Here is a 22,977-nt window from a genome sequence, read left to right on the forward strand (position 1 = left end):
TCCCTCTCCCTTTGTCCCTCTCTCTGCTCATGCTCAAATAATAAATAAAATCTTTAAAAAAATAGCTCTATATCAGGATTACCTATTTCTTTCTTTAGCTATGACTGTTCTTAAGTACTTGACTTCTGTATATTTATTTGCTTACTGTACATTTCTGTAAGTATAGTTTTTCACCAGCTTACTGCACAGTGCTGCATGTATGCTTTGTGAAAACCTAACCCACTTAGCTACCCACCATTTCATACACATAGATACATAACATTTGTTGAGGTAAAACACCTACGTATTCCTGCTATATTCTCTGATTTCTTATCAGAATGTAAAGGACCCAAACATACCTTTCCTCCCATGTGATTTCTCTTCACTTCTGATTTTCTTTTTTTTTAATTTAAATTCAATTAACATATAGTAAATTATTAGAGTTAAGTGATTCATCAGTCCTGTATAAAACCCATTGCTCATTGCATCACGTGCCCTCCTTAATGTCCATCATCCAGTTGCCCCACCCCCACCCCTCAGCTTCTGATTTTCTATCTCCCATTTTTCTCACGGATTTCTAGATGTGAGCCAGTTAAGCGAGATCATATGTTTGTTATTTTATTTACTTAACACTTATTTTAACTTACTATGTGCTTAGTATTGTTCTGGTATGAGATTCTATACAAGTATAACCTTAGTTAGTCCTTAATAACCACTCTGTGAGGTAGATTCTATTACAGCCTCATATCGTAGGAAAGAAACTGAGTCATGGGGAAAGGGAGTTAACTTGCCCAAAGTCACACAAATAGCAAGTGGCAACATCTTTTACAGTTAGGGTTTTTGTTTTTTGTCGTTAGTACTTATACTTTTATATAATGTTAAGTTCCTAAGAAAGGCATTTCCATAAAATAGGTCCCCTAAGGAGGCATTCCTCATATCTTGGAAGCATTTAAAACATTCTTTAGTATAACAAAATAGTTTTAAAGCAAAAGAATGGGGTGTTCATTTCACCTCTCATTTTTTTCAACAATGGACTCTGGTATGTGGGTAAGTCCCTACTGTAGACTTGGGGCATACAGAGCTCCATCTCTCCTCCGCCAACCAGAGTATATCAGAATGAAATTGCCTTACCAGATAAAAGAGTTAGGTAAAGACTACATATCTTAGATGTTGAATTTGCAGAAGAGTGATGACTTTTGTGCTCCTGGGATCCTCTGGATCCTGGCCGTGGACTTGAAATACAGGCTGTAGGCTGTTCCTTAAGGAGTCTTTCTGAATGTGCCCATTTTGGTATATTACCTAATTAGTTTGGTTGGATTGCTTAGTGTGTTGCTTATCAGAAATTCTCATATTCATATATGTCAAAACATGTTTGTACAGTTATTAATTTTTAGCTAGTCTTCATTAAAATCCAGTATATATTATATTGAATAAATTTTAGAGAACATAAAAACACAGATGTTTATAATTATTTTTTTTGCATAACACTTAACATCATTATTTACCTTTTTGCTCTCCAGTTTTTTTTAGATGTTGGGAAATGTGTACATCTGGGATAACTGTCAGTATATGCACTGTCACTGGGCTTAGCCATCCTAATACATGAGTAAATGAGTTAATTCCAAGTCTAGATTAATAGAATTTACCAGAATCTTTATTTAAAAAGTAATGTTTGAGCCCAAGGATTGTAGATTCATTTACATATTACTTGTTTTATTTTATTATTATAATTAATGTTTCTCATAATCAGATATTTTATTTTATGCCCATAGGCTCCACTGGACCATACCAGTGACAAGTCTCTTCTTGATGCTAATTTTGAGCCAGGAAAGAAGAACTTTCTGCATTTGACAGATAAAGATGGTGAACAGCCTCAAATACTGCTGGTAAACTATTTAGAAGCCTCGTATTCATAATTTTTGTGTACTGTCACTATTGGGAAGCAGTATTCCAAAGGAAGGAGGAGAGATATAATTTGTGATTTATGTATAATAAATTATTTTTCTATTTGATGTTGGCTTGTTGTAAGTGTATGTGTTAACATGGTAACAGTGGGCATCCATTGCACTGTTGCTTATGTGTGTATATATAGTCTGCTGCTGCACTGGAAGCAGGGGTTGCCGTCTTCAGGACTACCACCATGGCAGGGATGGAGTAGATCTAGGATAAGTTAAACACCACAAAGATCTCCTACTGTGTTTCAGTGGCCTGCCTTTGGTTAAGCATTTGCTTAGTTGTAAGTCCTTGGCAGTTATGCCTAGATTTTTCTATATTTTAGGGTGGGACAGACCCCCAGAATTCTCTACTCTGACATTTTTGCTCCGACCCCCAACCCCCTTTCTGGAATAACTAGTTTTTCAAGTTATGTGCTTTATTTCTATTCTTTTAGTATTTGCCTTAGTTCATATTTCAGTAGGCTTTCCTCTCTGGTCCAGTGGCCCTTGAGATCGTCTAATCCAGTAACTCCCAATTTGAGGGTCATTTCTAAAAAAGATTGGGAAAACCTGGTCTGATTTACCTTGCTGTTTCACAGGCTGAGGAAACTAAGGTTCACAGAGTTTATGGACTTTTTCAGAACTCTTCTCTTCAATGAAACTTCACTCACGGAAGTTCTTCTGTTTGATGCTTTTCATGTAGAAGTCGTTGAATTAGAATACCTGGCTGGACAGTAGACAGTAATTAAACACAGAGCATCCTTCCGAAGCAATACTAGAATATGCTGTATCTCATCATTTTTTTATGATATCATGAGAAGATTTTGATTAATCTGAATGACATTGAAATATAAATTAGGTATTAATTTAGGGAACTCTAGATCTACGGTTTGGGGATTCATGTTTTAGAATGCATAGTAATTACTCTTCAGCTCGGTCTTAATTGCTTATGCTAATTTTATATCCCTGAATCCTTTTTGACATCTTCCTCATTAATAGGAAGTTTCCTATTAGAGACAGTGGGAAATTATCTATTTTATCCAGTACTTCACTGTGCCCTACCCGCCAGGTCTACTTGGCGAGGATGGTGTAGAATGACAGACCCTTCATTCAAAGAATTCACAATGGAACTTTCTCCTTTTCTTATAAACAAAATTTGGAAGAGAATTAAGGGAAATTGCAAAAGTAAGAACTCTGAAAGGAGACATGAACACCTCTCCAAGGTGTTTTACATTGGGCATCTTTCAAGCCTTCCTATAGAAATGGGGAGGGTGTACATTCCTTTGAATGTCGTGGTGGTAATAGTAATGCCTTGTGTTTTTTTCATTGCCTCAGCAATTAGTATGTGGTTTGGTTTTTTTTCATTGTTTCAGCAACATATGCCATTCAGTAAATATTGGTTATGCTGCATTTTAGGAGGATTCCAGTGCTGGGGATGATAGTGTCCATGACCGATTTATAGGTCCACTTCCAAGAGAAGGTTCTGTGGGCTCTACCAGTGATTATGTCAGCCAAAACTACTCCTATTCATCTATTTTGAATAAATCAGAAACTGGTAAGATTTATTATTATTACTATAGTGGTTGTATTTTCATAAAATCATAGGGCGTTAGACCCTGAGTGATCTGAGAGATCTCAAGCCTAATCACCTCATTTTATGATTGGAAAACAGACCCAGAGCAAGGTCACTAGTTCACATTATTTTTTTTCTTTCCCTCAAGTCGTCGTTGTCACTATAGTGTTACTGTGACTATTTAGTAATAAAGTAAAAAATACTGAATATTGTATTTTGAAGGAAGACTTTCTCTTTGATAATTTTCTATTTGGAATTTATTCTTTTTCTGAAGTTGACTTTCTTTGGAAAGGAATGTTTCCATTATATCTTTTTGGATTAGGAGAGACTGTGGGGGATACTTCCATTTTGAAACAGTTGGGCCAAGCTTATTTTATTAGACCTACTGTGTCATCTTTTAGTTGAATCTAATCATATGTTAGAAGTTAATCATGTTATTTTAATATTCCTGTTAACTTTTTTCTGAACATTATTAAACCATATTAAACCTAGATGTTTGAATTTTTTCAGTTTATTGAGCAGTGAAATTGCCTTATTTATGTAAAGGTTTATTCCTTTACATGTAAGATTGATTAATTGCTTAAATATACTCTGGGTACTTCTGCATAACATTTGAACACTGCAGTCAATAGTATTATTCATGTTAAAAGAAGTGGAACCTGGGGCGCCTGGGTGGCACAGTGGTTAAGCGTCTGCCTTCGGCTCAGGGCGTGATCCCGGCGTTATGGGATCGAGCCCCACATCAGTCTCCTCCACTAAGAGCCTGCTTCTTCCTCTCCCTCTCCCCCTGCTTGTGTTCCCTCTCTCGCTGGCTGTCTCTATCTCTGTTGAATAAATAAATAAAATCTTTAAAAAAAAAAAAAAAAAAGGAGTGGAACCTGTGTTCTGAGAAGCCCTTGATTGTACAGCCGGTACTGTTAGGTGCAACTGCAGACCCTCTACTCTTAGAACTTCAAAGTAGAGATGGTTTTAAATCCTATGTGCACGTATTTAGTATAAAAAGAAAACTAGGGGCGCCTGGGTGGCTCAGTCGTTAAGCGTCTGCCTTCGGCTCAGGGCGTGATCCCAGCGTTCTGGGATCGAGCCCCACATCGGGCTCCTCCGCTGGGAGCCTGCTTCTTCCTCTCCCACTCCCCCTGCTGTATTCCCTCTCTCGCTGGCTGTCTCTCTGTCACATAAATAAATAAAATCTTAAAAAAAAACAAAAACTATAGCATTACATTGCAAATTTTGTCCTAATGTGATCTGTAATCTTCTATTTACTATATTTTGTAATTAAAATGTAGATAATTTCCTCCTAGCTGATTGCTTGTACAGGCTTACCAGTGTGTTTGTTTTGGAAATACCAGTAAAAGCTATTCATGTTTGGTATTCAGGATCATTTATATCAATAGAACTTTCTGCAGTCAAATACCAGGAATGAAAGAGAATGCAAAATTATCTTCTACTTTAGATAATAGGATAATAAAGCTGTTCACCATTACACTGTCTGTCTAGAGTAGTGATTCTCAAATTTTTATTTCTTTAAAAGTCACTTGGGGATACTTGTTAAAAATGTGGGTTCCGAGGCATTACTTCCCAAGATACTGGTTGGCTAAATTGCATATTGTTTTAAATAGGCAGCCTACATTATTCTGAGATAGTTGGAATACTTTGAGAAAGTTCCAGATTTAACAAATCAGGATTCTTGAACTATTCGCTTTGTATTCTGACAACCAAATCAGTCCTTTATGTAGGAGTATTTATAGAACTCCTGCTTTGTACTATATACTCTATGGCTCTATGATGCCTATAAATTCCTAGAGACTGACTCATACTTTAAAAAAAGTTCTTTCTGTGATTATGCAAATGTAATACATGCTCATTGTCATACTTTAAGATGAAGAAAGTGAAAATCACTGACAGTACTACTAGCAGAAACTACTTACAGTGATTTTGCTTATATCTGTTTTATCTTTCCTCCATATGTGTGTTTTTAAGAAAATGGGGTTATCACATGTTTTGAGCACTTTTTACTATGTATTTTTTCCTTAATACTGTATGATAAGCATTTTTCAATGCCATTAAATAGTATTTTAACATAGGGTTTTAAATGACTGAAAAATAGTATTTCATTGTATAGTTTAGATATTTAAGCAAACTATTACCGATGTTATGATGAACATTCTTATATATAAGTTTTTATTTTTATCTCTGATTATTTCCTTAGGGTAAGTTCTCAAATTGAATTACTAAGTTGAAATTCATTTAACACAGTTTTTAGAGGCCTTTGTTCTAAATTGCCATGTAATCGTAGCCTTCATTCCCAATTGCTGTTTTTCATACACCTCTGCTCCACTCCTTTTTCCTACCTGTACATTTTCCTCCAGTTTTCTAGGGGTACTGCCTTTCCGAATTAAAATAGTCTATAAGCATCCAAAGGAGTTGTGGTTTAAACATAATTTTGTTAGTGGCTGTTGAATTTGCATTTTCCTTGAATTTTTGTAAATCTTGGCACTGCGTACAAAATGTTTTTATTGGAAGATGCTATCATGATTTTGACTCAGGGCTCTAGGAACACATTTCTCCATAATGCAAGAGGTTTGGGGATTTCTTTCCTGTCTCCCTTGCCTTCCAACAACCCCTCCCACCCCAGGGTAGCCAGGAGGTGTTGATAGGAGGTGGTAGGGTGGGTGGGGTATTGTGTATGTGAACATTAAGGGATAAGGCTGATGTGTACTTGCAGGTGATTAGAAACTATGTAACTAGGGTGTTTCCATTATGAGTCCCTGATAACTGTCCTTGGCCGGTTACTTTAACAGTTTTTTTTATTTTACCAGCTCCAGGAGTTGGCTTGTTGCATTCTACATTCTTCATTTGGCCTATTTGATGCCTACTTCATTACCTCCTGGTTCCGTTCAGGATTTCTTTCCACATGTGCCCGTCACTCAATGACGTGTTTTCACCTTCTTCTCCCTTAGGGGCTCACACTTACAGTATTGACTCACAGCTATTTCAGATCTAGGACCCATTTGCTAACAGTTGTCATTTGAAGCTTTTCGATTTATACAACGCTTAATGACAGAAGATTTCTGTTATTCAGTAGTGCTTTTATTAGTATCACTGAAATCTTCATAGTTTTGGCAAATAGTACCTTTATGTGAGACAGTGTTCATTCTGTGCAGATGTGCTAAATCAAGTACACATGACCCATAGTTTTTTCTATATGATTTTATTGCTAATGAGAAAATATAGAGCGTTGACAATAATTAAGTGCTCCCTCTTTTTTTTTTTAGTTTTTTATTATGTTATGTTAGTCACCATACAGTACATCATTAGTTTTTGATGTAGTGTTCCATGATTTATTGTTTGTGTAAAACACCCAGTGCTCCACGCAATTCGTGTCCTCCTTAATACCCATCACCAGCCTAGCCCAATCCCCCACCCCCCTCCCCTCTGAAACCCTCAGTTTGTTTCCCAGAGTCCATAGTCTCTTGTGGTTCATTCCCCCTTCTGTTTACCCCCCCCTTCATTCTTCCCTTCCTTCTCCTGCCCATCTCCCTGCTATTCCTTATGTTCCACAAATGAGTGAAACCATATGATAATTGTCTTTCTCTGCTTGACTTATTTCACTTAGCATAATCTCCTCCAGTCCCATCCATGTTGCTGCAAATGTTGGGTAATCATTCTTTCTGATGGCTGAGTAATATTCCATTGTATATATGGACTGCATCTTCTTTATCCATTCGTCTGTTGAAGGGCATCTCGGCTCCTTCCACAGTTTAGCTGTTGTGGAAATGCTGCTGTGAACATTTAAGTGCTCTGTCTTTTTCTTAAACCCTCTTCTCCTACCACGCCTTTTTTTTAAGCCCAGGGAAGGGAAACAAGGTCACACATAAATGATACGTGATTGGTCTATAGGTATACAAAAGATAGTAATAGTATTCATCCTGACTGTTGAGGAATTGGGGGAAGGAGATGGAGAAGGCATTCCCAGCCAAGAAGATGTAGACCAAGCTGCCTAGTCTCATAGCCAAAGCACTGTTGTTTGTGGGGAGGAGTCTGTTTAAATGAACTAAGAATGAAATAATGCTTTATTATTAATAATCAGGGCAGATATCATACAGATTTGTGTTACCTATATGTCATATGCACTTTCCCTTTAAGTGCACCTGCTGCTGTGCTAAGTAGTAGGATAGAGATAAATCAGATTTGATCCCTCCCCTCACAGTCTGATGGGGAAGGCGTACAAGTAAGTAGGTCATTACAGAAGAGTGAGCTGAGGGCTCCAATATGGATTAAAGACAGGGTGCTATGAGAACAGCTCAGGGAGGTGGGGGGAGATGGTTAGGAATTGACATAGTTTATAGTTCTATAACAATGTACAGCAGAATACACACAGTAGTTTTTTGATTTTTTTTTTTTTTTTTTTTTTTTGAGAGGGAGAGAGAGCTGAAGAGAGAATCTTAAGCAGGCTCCACGCCCAGCGCGGAGCCTGATGCAGGGCTCTATCTCACAATCCTGACATCATGACCTGTGCTGAAAACAAAATACGGACACTTAACTGTGCCACCCAGACGCCCCTATAAACCACAGTATTCTTAAATATGAAAGGCATTAGAAATTAAAACTTGAACCTTAGTCCAAAGTGAAAAGTGGATAGCTACTTGATCTCTTCTTGGAACCATACAGATAACGTGGAATCTGTTCCTCTTTTCCACAACTGACCAAGGCTTATCATGCATATTTGTTTGTCCTTTCATCACTTTTGCCAGTATAGTTATCTACAGAGCCTAGCATTTCTCAAGACATTTTGATAATTGGGGAATTGAAAAAGCAGATTTTGAAAAGCTTCAGTGAACACCCTCAGTGTCTGCTGAGAAAAGATTCAAGTTTTGTTTTGTTTTGTTTTGTTCTGTTTTGTTTTTTTGGAAACACCCAAATCATTCAGTATTAAGTGGGAGTAAATAATTATTAAGCAAAGTGTTTACCACATTTTGCTCATGTAATGAGGTATAACTTAAAATGATGAGGCTGATTTTTTTTTGGTGTGTATGTGTATCTCATAAACTGGGCCTGAAGTCTACTTCAAAAGAGAAATTCCAGAAATGTTCTCAACAGTGGTAGCCATATCCAATCAGATATATAAAGCTAAGTAATTTTAATCGTTCACTTGAATTTTAAGTTCCTATAAGCTTATCCTTTTTTCCTTCCTTCCTTCCCCACTCCCTCTCTCTATTCTTCCCTATCTCTGACTTCTCTTCTTACTTTATAGTCACTCTTTGCATAGTGTGCTGATGTATAGAATCTCATACTTCATGGGCTTGTTAAAATAGAGGAAGTCATTCTGAATTTTATATAATTTATCTCATATGTTATTAATTCTTGGCATAAATTGGTTTATAGAGCCTGATAGCATGGGTAGCTGGTTCAGTTCAGTCTTCCTGTTTTGGGTGTGTGATAATAAGTAAAGTAAGTATGTTTATACTTTCCATTTTAATCAACAACTTATAATTTGGAGAACAAAGATTATTTTTATATCAAGTAAACATACTATATTGAAATAGTCCTCTTTAAATTTTATTTAATTTAAATGCTACATAATATCCGTGCATATCTCTGGACATTTAATAAGATATCCTAACTTTTTCTGAGAAGCAAGGTTTACATAGTGCACATTTTAGAAAGAGGGGTCTTTCTTATTGCTGTTGAAAAAATTAAAATAATTTCCAAGTAACCTTAACCTCTCAATTTTTACTGTGCATTAAATTCTTACTAAGTTTTCTTTTTGTTATTTTTAATGTAAATGCTGATTTATGTATATTTGTGTTTTCTTTTTCAAGGATATGTGGGATTAGTAAACCAAGCAATGACTTGCTATTTGAATAGCCTTTTGCAGACACTTTTTATGACTCCTGAATTTAGGAATGCATTATATAAGTGAGTATTCAAAAAAATTTTATAAATAAAACTGATTTAAGAATGAAAGTGTAGGTTTTAACTAATAAAATCTAATTTATCTTCTTGTATTTATTTATAAAGTTTGGGGTATTTCTCTCTTCGTAAGACATCTCGAATAGCGTATAAGAAAAAGATCTTGTGAGAGATTGACATACGAAAAATTTGTGGAGAAAACCATAAGTGCGTAGACCAGCAAAAGTTAAAATTAAGATTTACATTTGGGATAAATTATTGTACTAAAAGCTTTCCCTCACTTACAGCTTTAACATCTTTATAAAGAAATATGTTATCTGCTTTTTGAGATAATCTGGATGTGTAAACCATATTCTTTCCTTTCACTTCTCAATTTAGGAAACAAAGTCATCTTTTTAAACTTTCGAACTTTGTTTCTAATTAAAATATAATGCAGCTGTCCTTTGGGCGTGTGTGTTGTAAGTGTCTAAGTGTGTAAAAGATGGTATATATACCAGGTAGTATAAAATGCTCGATGAAGGAAATCCATATTTAAATAAACCCCTAAAAGTCAGACAGTTATTTTTATGAGTATCTTATTGTAATACATTTAACATACTCTTGTTTTGTATATTTTCTTTAAGGTATGCATAACTTATTTTTTAAGACATTTTAAAGTACTGATTAACTGATTTTTCCTTTTTTGTGTGTTACTCTTGAATAACATCCTCAAAATTACTGTAAATATGTATTTAAAGTATTTTTGGAACTTTTAATATTGGTTGTGTTGCTCAAACAACATATTATCATTCCATTCATATGGAAACTCATCATCTGAATTTACTTGTGAACTTAGACATTGTAATGAATCCTTTTGTGCCTATCACCCATTTGAATATTATCAACTCATGATCAGTCTTTTTTATCTAATAGCCGCTATTCTGATTATTTGGAAGCACACTCCCATTGTATCATCTGTAAATATATCTCCAGTCAGCGCTAATAAGGTTTCCCTGATTGCTTCGTAATTTTTTTTTTAACAATCTGTTCAAATCAGGATCCAAACAAGAACCATACAGTGCAACTGACCGATAAGATTCTTATTTAATGTATTTTTAACTCCTTTCCATCTTTTTTCCTCTTGCAGTTTATTCCTTGAAAATATTTATATTGAAAACTGTTGTTCTTTCTCCTGTAGTTTTCTACAGTTTGGATTTTGACAGTTGAATATCATAGTGTCATTTAATATTGTTCTGTTCCCTGTATTTCTATGAATTAATAATTAGGACAAGAGTTGTGATCAGATTCATACTCTGTGATTACTTTTAGATGAGCTTTGCCTTTCATTAGTGTTGCCTTCTTATGCCTTTTCTTGTTTAAAGTCTAAATTTCTTCTGAATTTATAAATTAGGGAAAGGCTTCTATTTCATTAGATAGTAATAGATTCAGTTAATATCCAAATTCTGTATACCGGAGTTAAGGTCTTAACATTATTATGATGTTAATATTAATGATGCTTTAAAGAGTAAAAATATTTTATAAATAATTTTCAATTATTTTATTTCAATAGGTGGGAATTTGAAGAATCTGAAGAGGATCCAGTGACAAGTATCCCATACCAACTTCAAAGGCTTTTTGTTTTGTTACAAACCAGCAAAAAGAGAGCAATTGAAACCACAGATGTTACAAGGAGCTTTGGATGGGATAGTAGTGAGGGTACTAATTCTCTTGTAATGATAAGTGTTTCTAATATTCAAAGGAATTCTGGGAGACAGTATTATAAACAAAATATATTAATAGCTTAATTAACCTTACCATAAACCTTCTCATTGCCTTCTGCTGGGATAAAATTTAAGCACTAGGAGTAAATTTTTGATCAATTAAAATTTTCTTAAGTTTGGTTAAACTCTATTTTTATGTACTTAAACTAAAAATTTTAATTTGTTCTAGATTTTTCTTATTTCTTTACAGTGAAACATAACAAAAATAGCAAATATCATAGCACCGTAAAGCATATGTTATTTATAAAATACTAAGGTTGCTTAATTCTTTTCCTTGTGATTACCTTTTCGTGACTGTAATATGTAGTTTGTGTTCCTTTTTAAATTTAGAATTATTTTGTATAAACTTTTCCATGTTTTTGACAATTTGCTTTTAAACAAATTAATGTTTCATTACATTAAATTTATTGCTGTTTTTAATTAAATTTTATCTTAAAATAGCTTGGCAGCAGCATGATGTACAAGAGCTGTGCAGAGTCATGTTCGATGCTTTGGAACAGAAATGGAAGCAAACAGAACAGGTAATTCATCTCAAGTTGAAGGGAACGTTTTATAATAAATGATTCATAAGTGACTTTTATTCTATCGAAATGTTTTAAAGCTCCGGCTTTAGTGCAGTTGTTAAAGTACCAGATGGGGAATTGAAAGTACTAGGTTCTCACTTGGCCATTAACTGAGTCATATAGATCCTCATTAAACCACGCCAGACCTCAGTTTCCTCATCTTTAAAATAAGGAAGTTGGTTTCTGTGATCTAGATGGTCTCTTTTTAACTGAAAACTGTATCATTCCTATATTAAATATATGCATACATGTGTATGTGTTGTTTTTTGGGAATGATTTTTGAACAGTATTTTCAGATATTTAAGTAAATTACATGTATTTTAATCTATAGCAGATTAAGTATAGTTGAGTATTACCTTCATTTTGACCAAGGAGGTATGCTTTTGACATTTAGGATTCCTATTTATCTGACTCTGTTCTTCCAGTAGAAAAAGAACAGGTTAGAGGTGGGAAGAGCATTCGCTCTATCATTCTGGGATGAAAAGTAAGGCTGGGGGTGCCTGGGTGGCACAGCGGTTAAGCGTCTGCCTTCGGCTCAGGGCGTGATCCGGGCGTGATCCCGGCGTTATGGGATCAAGCCCCACGTCAGGCTCTTCTGCTATGAGCCTGCTTCTTCCTCTCCCACTCCCCCTGCTTGTGTTCCCTCTCGCTGGCTGTCTCTATCTCTGTCGAATAAATAAATAAAATCTTTAAAAAAAAAATTTAAAAAAAAGTAAGGCTGAACTGGGTGGGCCTCAGAACTCAGTAAAGAGGAGGGTTTATAGTGGCTCTAATGATGTGGGGGGGGGGCAACGATCACAAGGATAGAAAAGGAGGAAGAATCTAGAAGATAGCCTGGAGGGTCTGCTGTCTGATTGGAATTATGATGATGGCTTGGGCCAGAGTTTTCAAACTGTAGGCTCTGATCCATTCATGTGTTATGAAATCAGTTTAGTGAATCTACATCAGCACTTAAAGAAATGGAATAGTATAGAGAAGTATAAGAGAGTAGCACAAAAATAAGGGTATTATTTTGTGCAAATTTTGTTATAGTTAGATGTACTGGGTTGAGATATACATTATTTTCTTACTGTGGGTTGTTATCAAAACTGTTTGAAAGACACTGGTTTGAATCACTTAGAAATGCCCTCTCAGATGCAGAAGATATAATCAAATATGACTGAGGCAGATGAATGAAGAAGGCTTCATTAATTAGTGGCATTAGTATAGGCAATGATGATGGTTCCTAGTTTGAAGGCTTATAAACCCTAGACATTTGAAGAGATACAAATTTATGAAAGAGGTAAATTATAATATGCTTTCCTTCTTTTCCATTCTTAGTTAAGAGATATTGAAAAAAAATTAACTTTACTTAGTGATCTAGTTTCTCTACTTTGTCCTATTGTATTTTAGTAACTTCATGTATATGGTATTAGGGGCTGTTTCTTCTTCATAGGTCTGCAGTTACTCTTCCCCGTTTTATACCGCTCTTTGGGTCAACAATTCCACTAAAAGATCAACTGGGGCATCCCTGCTGCAGTCCCAAATTTTGGTACAAGACTTGTGAGGCAAGACACTCACTTGGAGGGTCCTTACCAAAGGAATTACCTGCCTTTTTTGGGACAAAAGCCCCAGTTGGCTAAGTTTGGGGACTTAGTGAGAGATCCATTCTTTTGAATGAGTATATTTTGATGGAGATGGAATTTTTTAAAAATTTCCATACATTTTTAAAATTCTCAGTATAATGTTTCCCCTTAAAATTGTTTTATGTATATTACTGAAAGTTAAAAAGTTTTATTTGCACCTTGAGCTAGAAGATAGGATTTGAGGAATCAGAATGTAGTATTGTGAAAGTGGTGGTAGGCATGTGTAAATCTATAAAACTAGCCGTTTATTTAGTTTTATAATTATCAGCATACCTAAAGTGATAGATTAGATGTATTCTCAACCTAATGAAAAGTTAGTATGAAGCTTAATAGTATAATAAATTGGTAACTGATTTCAACAAAACATTTTAGTAGTGGAGTTTTTATTGGTAAGAGAATTGAACTAGTTAATTTTGCACATTGATTCTTAAGTTAGTGTTAGTCTAATTTTATTGATTTTTAGTTCATTTTTTTTCAGCCTTCATTTTTTTAATAGAATTTTAGATAAATCTTAAAGCTTTCTAAAACTTCAGCAGTAAACAATGAATATCCTTTGCAACTTATTTTTAAAAGCAGGAATTATTGTGTTTTTGTGTATTTTAAAAATAATTTTTAAAGAACGCTTTTTAATATTCTTATTTTTAGGCTGATCTTATAAACGAACTATATCAAGGGAAGCTGAAGGACTACGTGAGGTGTCTGGAATGTGGTTATGAGGGCTGGAGAATCGACACATATCTTGATATTCCATTGGTCATCCGGCCTTATGGGTCCAGTCAAGCATTTGCTAGTGTGGTGTGTACCTTTCAGCTGACTGCTTGTGTATCCATACACAGAATACATAATAGCACAGTGGTATAATCTGTTGTAAGGTAAGTATCATCCTAGATACACCTTCTTGGGTTGTTTGTAATTCCTGCACTTAAACTAGCAAGATCTAGAAGATTTTTGACCCTTCAGTGAGTCCTAATAGTGCATGTATAAAAGGGAAAGTGAACGCAAATGTACTGCCTCATGGTTCAGTATTTTATTCTTTCTGAGGTGACTAGATTATTTCACTTTATCCTTTTTTTTTTTAAACCTCTAAACAGTCTGTTTTATAAATGCTCTTTTTGTGACCATTTTTTGTATTGGAAAGTACTTTTTGTTTTGTGTACATTGTTCCATATATATATATATATATATATATATATATATATATATATATATATATATATTTAAGATTTTATTTATTAAAGAGCATGCAAGTAGAGGGGGTGGAGGGAAGGAAGGGAGAGGGAGAAGCAGAAGTGAAGCCAAGTGAGGAGCTGACGAGGGGCTTGATGCCAGAACCCTGAGATCATGACCTGAGCCAAAGGCAGGTGCTTAACTGACTGAGCCACCCAGATGCCCCAGTTCCATGTATTTTTAAAATTAGAAAAATAACCTTTGGTTTTTATCATAAACAGAGGCCACATTTTTAAAAGGAACATCCTTATTCTAAAATTTAATTTAAAAACCATGAATTGTGGAAGCATAGTAATTTGAATAATCTGATATAAATTAGTTAATTGATTAATTAAAAATTAGCTTAGTTATTACATACTGAGAATGCAACTGGGAGATTATCTAAGGTTTTCTCATTCTTTGTCTTACCCATTTTCAGTTGCTTTTTGATAATTTTATTATTGCATTTTATTGTGTTTACTGATACAGAAGGAGAGCCATGGAAAGAGTTAAGTTGATTTTTAAAATTAGAATGTTCAGAAACATTTATTCTGAATCTATTATGAGCCAGGGGAAGCTTTCAGAGCTATATTGTTTTGGGCCTTATTTATGTTGTTAGCTGATGGAAGCTTGTAGCTAAAATTAGTGTTTTTAAAGCTACTCCATACTTTATCCTCTAAAATAGTGCTTCAAATATGGTTTGGTCTTCTGGCCTCTAGGACAGTTGTTTCCCTTTGCTTTTTTCTCCTACTCTCATATGGCTGTCAAGAAATAATTGATAAGAAGTTATGGAATCAATCAGTGGGAATCCAAGTAGAAGACCTTTTCTGGATAGTGTAAGACCAAGTCTTCTTTCCTGTACTATGTTACAGTCAGTTTCCTGAATAGCTTTGAAAAATTTTGTTAATAGTACCCTTGTAAACTGCCATTCTAGATATATGAGGCTGGCCTTGGTGTGGGTGGCTCATTTTGTTTTCCATTTTTTTTTAACAGTTTTTACTTTCTCCCTCTCTCTTTCTCTGGTTTTTTTTTTTTTTTTTTTTGTAGTTTAAGATAGGAGTGGCATATTAAAAAATTATTAACATCTGTCTTTCAATGACTTATTTCTTAACTCATTTTTAAATATTGGCACTTTAGCAAAATACACTAGGGAAATATTTGGTAGTCCCAGGTGATAAAGATGATGTTTTCTGCTTTGGTTATGAAAGTATTTTTTTGTGAAAGCTTTTTCATGTGTATGTTCAGTTGAGTGCTTTTACATATTAATTGAGTGGTTGAGGAAACTAGTGTTATTTGTTTTGTTATGTTGAAATATTGTTTTTGAATAGTGAGGAAGTCCAGTTGCTTAGCTAAATCTTTTGTGTCTTCATTTTCTCACCTGAATTACCACCACTCTCTCAAGAACGTCATAGATTCAGCAGTGGGGCACTTTGGAGGATACTTTTGGAGAAGTGAAAAAAGTCACATTTCCTAATGGAATTTTCCAAAGGTAGTGTCCTCCATTGCCACATGGATGGTGGTGGTAGTAGTGGTGGTGGTGACTCAGTGGGAATTGGAGGTTACAGCTATGAAGCAGTATGTGAGCAAGTTTATATAACACACATGCGCTAATAGGGCTTGCAGAAGGGAACTTAAAACTTCCTAGACTTTGCTGAAATCTCTTTAGGGAAATTACAGCAGGTGAACTACCCAAGATAGGGGTTCTAAGGAGGATACTACCTTCAGAGAACTTTAGTTAGAGGTAAGTGAATTCCCATTATTTTCTGAATTCAAAATCTATAACCTACATCTACAGAAATCATCACTCAGCATCTAAAATTAGTTTTATATCACTGCTTGCCATTGTGTATTTTGTTAATTCTATGTGTTTTAAGAAGAATTAGGTATAAATGTGGATTGTAAAAATCTAGTTGAATCTCATTCAGACTATATAATATTTGGCTTAATTTGAATTGAGCTCTCTTTAAATTAATTTTCCTACTTTTATTCATGGACTCTAATATATTTGTCTTATTGGATATACGCACACACATAAACACATATGTACATACACATGCAACATTGGTAATTCTGTGTTCTGTTTACTGTACATTCTTTCAGTGAGCCACAATATAATAGATTTGTGTATACAGTGAGGTTAACACGTGATGCTTAATTTCAGGCAAGTAAGTGCAAGGGTCTATTAAAAATTAAAGTTTTTATTAACCTTCATCTGAAACATCCGATTTCTAGAGTTGTTTTATCTCTGTGTTCAAATAAATTAACTTGAGAGTAATATTTAAGATTAAAATATGAATGGAAATACCATTTAGCTAATTTGTCATTATGACATTTATAGTAAATGTTTATGGGTCATCTTTCAGCATGACTGATAGCAGACTGCTTTTTTAATGAGTGCTAGGAATCACCTGTAGTTTTTAAAAAAGCTTTTCGTAGTTTGTTCATTGAATTATTTTTTAGTCATTATAGCTACGCTATTTATTAAATTTCTGGTCTTCATTTTACGTGGCCATGTAGGGAATCAATGTTTAAGGGCTCTTTTACCACTCTCTTACCTCTCAGACTGAGTTCTATTTAACACTCATGTCCAACAGGATTTAGTAGAAGATTAAGAGAAGGCTTCTTTGATTAAATTTGGGAAATGGTGCAACTGTAATCCTCTTTCGAAAGTTCACTGTGCATATTTTATTTTAAATGCCCTGAGGACTCCTGTAGTAGAGAACTTTGCTTAACTATGCTTTACCTAACATTTTCTTCCTCTGTGGGATATTTGTGAATATTTTAAGGGGTACTAGGATTCTGAGGAACGTATTTTAGGAAGCTCTGCACTAGAATAAAGTGATTTAAAGATTATCTCTACTATGTTACATCACTGTTGGTGTCCTTGGAATGTTGAGGGGGAGTAAGAATACTAAAATATGTGTTATAATCTACTCTTGTTTTATGTATCTCCTTAATCCTGAAAAATTAGTATCAGCTGAAAAATTCCTTTTATTAACTTTTTAAAAAAATTTGTTCCTAATGATTTGTGAGGTAACTGGAACCTTTTATTTTCATTGATTAGAGTTGTCTAAACCAGTGTCTCTGAATTTCATAATCAAAGAAACCTTGAATCTGCTTATTGCCAAGCACATTTGAGAATATATTTTTATAATGAGATAGTCCTAAATACATGCTGGTGTACATAAAAAATGAAACTATAATTTTTATCAGTTAACTATGAAAGCATATTTCATAAATTAAACAAAAATGACATAACCTCATTTTTGACATTAACTAGGGAGGAGCTTTTCTATTTAACAGTAAATTTTAGACACTGTCTTTTTATTGGTATCTTTTTGTCATATAACATATTTATTGAGTTGCCTACTCTGTGCAGTGGGCAGTATAATAGGCCATTTTTTCTTAGTATATTTTTAATTCTATTAGGTAAGTACACTTAAATATATTATCACAAAATGTGTTCAAAGGTCTGAAATTGGGTTTAGCTGTATCATTCCATTTAGTGTCTTTGGAAAAACCGGATTATGTGAAAGACTTCTGTTCCCTAAGTAAACATGGTTTAATGATTATTTTAAAGTTTTGAATGAAAAATTGTTAAATTTGTAAGTATTTATGAAATCATAAACATTTCAAGTGTTTGCTGTGCACAAGTTTATATCATAGGTTCTTCCCTGTATTAACAGATGATCTGGACATTCTTAAATGTCTGGCTTAGCCACATAACTCATTTGGATGGTGGAGTGGTCCATATTTGTCCAAATATGTAAGCATCACATAAAGAAAAATCTCTTCCACAGACTCTACCCTCATTTTTCCAGGAATTTGTGTGGTTGGACATAGTGGGAACCAGTTTAAAAAGTGGGGACTTCTGCTTTCAGGAAGATGGAGTAGATGTACATTGCCCTATTCCTCCTGATAAAACAACTGAAAGTCTTGAACATTATATATAAAATAAAACATAAGAAGACTCTGAAAGGTGGAGAAAAGGCATAAGGACTAGGGACCTCAGGACTCAAGGAATGACATGGGGTGAGTTCCCTGGGTTGTTTGTTTTTTTTTTTTTTTTTTTTTTTTTTTGCCTAATATAGCCCAAACTTGGAGCTGAAGAAGCTGGCATCCTGGAAACAGCAACAGGCGTAGACTGAAAAGCCTGCTGTCTCCAGCCAAAAGATCAGGAGGGGGATAGCCTAGCAAGGCAGAAAACTTTTAGATGATACCCATTCCATTCTAGCCAAAGACCACAGAAAGACCGTGGCCCCTGTCTTAACCCCTGCCATCCGAGGCTGAGTGGGGAGCCTAGGCTTCTGTTCTCATGAAGGTTGTAACTGGGCTTTCTAGCCCCCTGCCTGGGTGGTTTCAGAGAAGCCCAAGTAGATAGCCAGGAGTCTCATCCCTGCTGGGCAGTAACAAGCCTTTCCACTACTACTCTCCTGTTCTCCTGGTTTTCTGTCATTAGAGACACATGGGGAGCCTGACCTTCATTCCCACCTCATAGTAAGAAAAACTTCTTTCTGTCCCCATTGATGTCAGAAGAGACCTAGTGAAGAGTCAGAATTTTTGCCATCTTTGAACAGTAAAGAGACTAGCCCCCTCCTCTATGGTGTCAGTGGAGGCTATCAGGGAGCTCTTATGAGACATTCCTGCCCCTCACAGCCAAGATGATATCAACAGAGGTCTATTGAGCAGCCAGAATGTCAACCCTTGCCCAACAGTAATGAAGAGCCCCTCATCTCAGGTGTCAGCAGAGCCCAGTTGGGAAACCTGGACTTCTTCTCCCACTGGCAGTAATGAAGCAGGAACCTTTTCTTTCACTGGAGCAGGGTAAAAGAAAGCCAGTAAACCAGAAGATTCAAATAGGGTCTAGAATATCATAATACCCAAAATGTCCAGGTTTGAATAGAAAAACAAAAACAAAACCACTCTATATACTAAGAACCAGGAAAATCTTATTTTGAATGAAAGAAGAGACCATCAATAGATACGAACACCAAAATGACAGATGTTACAATTTATGACAAACATTTTAAAGCAGTCATAGAAATACTTTGGTGGGAGATCCCAAGCCTTTTTGAAACAAATGAGAAAATGGAAAGTCTCAGGGAAGAAATAACAGATAAAAAGGAAAATGAAATGGGAATTTAGAACTGAAAAATGCAGTACCAAAGCGAAAAACTTGATGGATAGACTCAACAGCGAATGGAGGAGACAAGCAGAAAGAACCCGTGAACTTGAAGATAGAATAATAGAATTGCCCATTGTAAGCAGCAGAGAGAAAATAGACTGGAGAGAGTTTTTTAAAAGTTTTCAGGACCTTTGGGACTATAATAAAAGATCTAAGATTTGTGTCATTGGAGTCCTGGAAGGAGAGGAAAAAGAAGGCAAAGCTGGAAAAATACTTGAAGAAATAATGCTGGAAATTCCCCAAATCTAGTAAAAGGCATAAAGCTTTAGATCCAAGAAGCTGAGTACACCCCAAATAGGATAAACCAGAATCAGTCTACATCAAGTCCAATTATAGTCAAACTTCTGAAAACTGAAGACGAAGAAATATTTTAAAAGCAGCAAGTGAGAAAGATACATTTTCTTACAGGGTAAAATTATTCTGATTTCTTGTAAGCAAATTTGTCATCAAAAACTATAGTGACCAGAAGAAAGTGGCACATTTTTCAAGTGTTGAAAGAAAAGCACTGTCAACTTGAGTCTTAAACCCAATGAAAATATTCTTCAGGAATGAAGAGGAAATCAAGACCCACCCTGGGTGAGGGAACACTAAGGGAATTTGCCACCAGTAGACCCATCTTAAAAAATGGCTAAAGAAAATTCTCTTAACAGAAAGGAAATAATAAAAGGAAGGCATCTAGGAATGTTAGGAATGAAGAAAGAACACGGTAAGCTAAAAATCTGGGTAAATACAATAGGCTTTCTTTCTCCTCCTAAGTTTCCAAAATTATATTTGATGGTTGAGCCAAAACTATTACATTGTTTGATGTGGTTCTAAATGTATGCAGAAGAAATATTTAATACAATTATGAAGGCGAGGTGGTAAAAGGACATAAAGGGAGGTAAGGTTTCTGTACTTCACTTGAATTGGTAAAAGGATGACACCGGTGGAATGTTAAGTTATGTGTATATAATATACCTAGAGCGACCACTGAAATACTCCAAAAAACTAGATAAATCAAAATAGAATTTAAAAAATATGTTCAAGTAATCCACAGGAAAGCAGGAGAAAGAAAACAAAAAATTAAAATAGTAGGCTTAGTTACATGTAAATGGTCTAATTATACCAAATAAAAAGTAGAGATTCACATATCAGATTTAAAAACATGACCCAATTGCGTTTGTTGCTACAAAAAACTCCCTTCAAATACATTGGCATAGAAAGGCTGAAATGTAAAAGGATGGAAAAATGTTATATCATGTAAATATTAATCAAGGCAAATGGCTATATTAATATAAAGTAGACATTAGCGCAAAGAAAATTACTAGACATAGAGGCATTATAATAAAAGGGTTAGTTCGTCAGAAAGACAGCAGTCCTAAATGTGTGTTTACCAAATAACAGCTGAAAATATATGAGGAAAATTTGTCCAAAATGAAAAGAGAAATTGACAAGTAAATAGTTGGAGACTTTAATGCCCCTCTGTCAGTAATTAATAGGTAGAACCTCTAGACAGAAAATTAGCAAATAACAACGCCATCAACAGCAGGATCTCATAGACATTTATAAACGTCCCACTCAACAACAGCAGTACACACTCTTTTAATGGACTATATATCAAGAAAGACCACACCTTGGACCATGAAACAAATCTCAACAAATTTAAATGAATTAAAATCACAGTGTGTGTGTTTTTCAACAATGATAGAATCAAGTTGGAAATCAATAACAGTAACATAACTGGAAAACCACCAAACACTTGCAAAATACACAGCACACTTAATCCAAGAGTCTAAGAGAACTCAAGGAAAATTAATAAATATATAAAAATATAGATGCTACATTGCTATAAAAATAATAGCAACAACAAAACACTTTGAAATTAATGAAAATGAAAATATATCAAAAATTTTGAGACACAACTAAAACAGTATTGAGAGGGAAATTTAACAGCATTAAATGCTCACCTTTAGTAAAATGCTTACATTGGTAAAAAGGAGAAGTTTCGAATCAGTAATCTAGGCTTCCAACTAACCTGGAAAAAAGAAGAAAAGCAACCTAAAGCAAGCAGAAGGAAGGACATAAGAAAAAAGCAGAATCAGTGAAACTGAAAACAGAAAAATGAGAGAAAATCATGAAACAGAGCTAAGTTTTTGTAAAGATCAATATATGATGGACATACCTGTAATAAGACTGACAGGAAAAAAAAAAAGACAAAAATTTACAGTATTAGGAATGAAATGAGTACCACTACAGATCATGCATGTGTCAAGAGGATAATAAGGGACTACAACAAACAGCTCTGCACACATTAATTTGATAACTTAGATGAATTAGTACTTCAAAAAGCACAAGCTGTAATTCATCCAGTATGAATTAGAGAATTTGAATACCCCTATAACTGTTAAGGTATTAAATACATAATTAAAAATTTCTCAAAAATGACGTCTCCCAAGTTGGGATGGTTTCACTGGAGCCTTATATCAAATATTTTAGAACAGTGAGCACCAAGTCTACACAGTCTCTTTCAAAAAATAAAAATGGAGGGAAACTTCCCAGTATATTTTATGAAGTTAGTCTTATCCTGATACTGAACCAGACAAAGTTAAAACAAAGCAAAACTGCAAGTCAGTATCCTTAATTCATATAAGAAAATTCTTACCAAATATTAGTAGGTAGAATTGAGCAGTATGTAAAAAGAATTAGATACCATGACCAAGTAGGGTTCATTTCAGGGATTCAAAACTGGTCAATATTTAAAAATCAATTCGAGTAATCTACCATATTAATAGACAAAAGAAGAAAATTCAGACTATCATATCATTTGACTCAGGAAAAACACTTGACAAAATTCAGTATCTACTCAAAAAAAAAAAATCTCAGAAAACTGGGAATAGAGGGTAATTTTCTCAACTTAGTAAAGAATGTGGTAAAAACAAACAAGCAAACACCAACAACTTACAGCTAACATCATATTTCATGATGAAGGACTGAATGCTTTCCCCCTAGAATGTCAAGCTTATTTCTAAGCAGGGATGTCTGTCTGCTCGCACCACTCTTACTCAATATAGTATTGGAAGTCCTAGTCAGACAGTAAGGCAAGAAATGGAAATAAAAAGCATTCCAATTAAAGGAAGAAATACAGTTGCCCCTGTCCCCTTTTTAGGTAACATGATTTTTTAATGTAGAAAATCCGAAGGCACCTACCAAAAACCTGTAGAACTAATAAGTGAATTTAGCAAGATAGCAGGATATGAGAT

At 34.7% G+C, this 22,977-nt stretch overlaps 1 protein-coding gene across 4 annotated transcripts in view; it reads left to right on the forward strand.

Moving 5' to 3' along the window:
* USP47 (ubiquitin specific peptidase 47) overlaps positions 1 to 22,977 on the forward strand; it is a 109,427-nt gene that overhangs the window by 48,374 nt on the left and 38,076 nt on the right. For all 4 annotated transcript variants that reach the window (XM_087855272.1, XM_045796496.2, XM_045796497.2 and 1 more), the window contains 6 exons: positions 1,752 to 1,865; positions 3,330 to 3,468; positions 9,309 to 9,405; positions 10,949 to 11,094; positions 11,601 to 11,680; positions 13,993 to 14,142. In XM_087855272.1, the coding sequence (XP_087711398.1) occupies positions 1,752 to 1,865; positions 3,330 to 3,468; positions 9,309 to 9,405; positions 10,949 to 11,094; positions 11,601 to 11,680; positions 13,993 to 14,142 (726 nt within the window). The remainder of the gene's footprint in view (positions 1 to 1,751; positions 1,866 to 3,329; positions 3,469 to 9,308; positions 9,406 to 10,948; positions 11,095 to 11,600; positions 11,681 to 13,992; positions 14,143 to 22,977) is intronic.

Source organism: Ursus americanus, chromosome 24 (genome assembly GCF_024610735.1).
Source record: "Ursus americanus isolate L20-20 chromosome 24, mUrsAme1.1.p, whole genome shotgun sequence".
Taxonomy (NCBI): Eukaryota; Metazoa; Chordata; class Mammalia; order Carnivora; family Ursidae; genus Ursus; species Ursus americanus.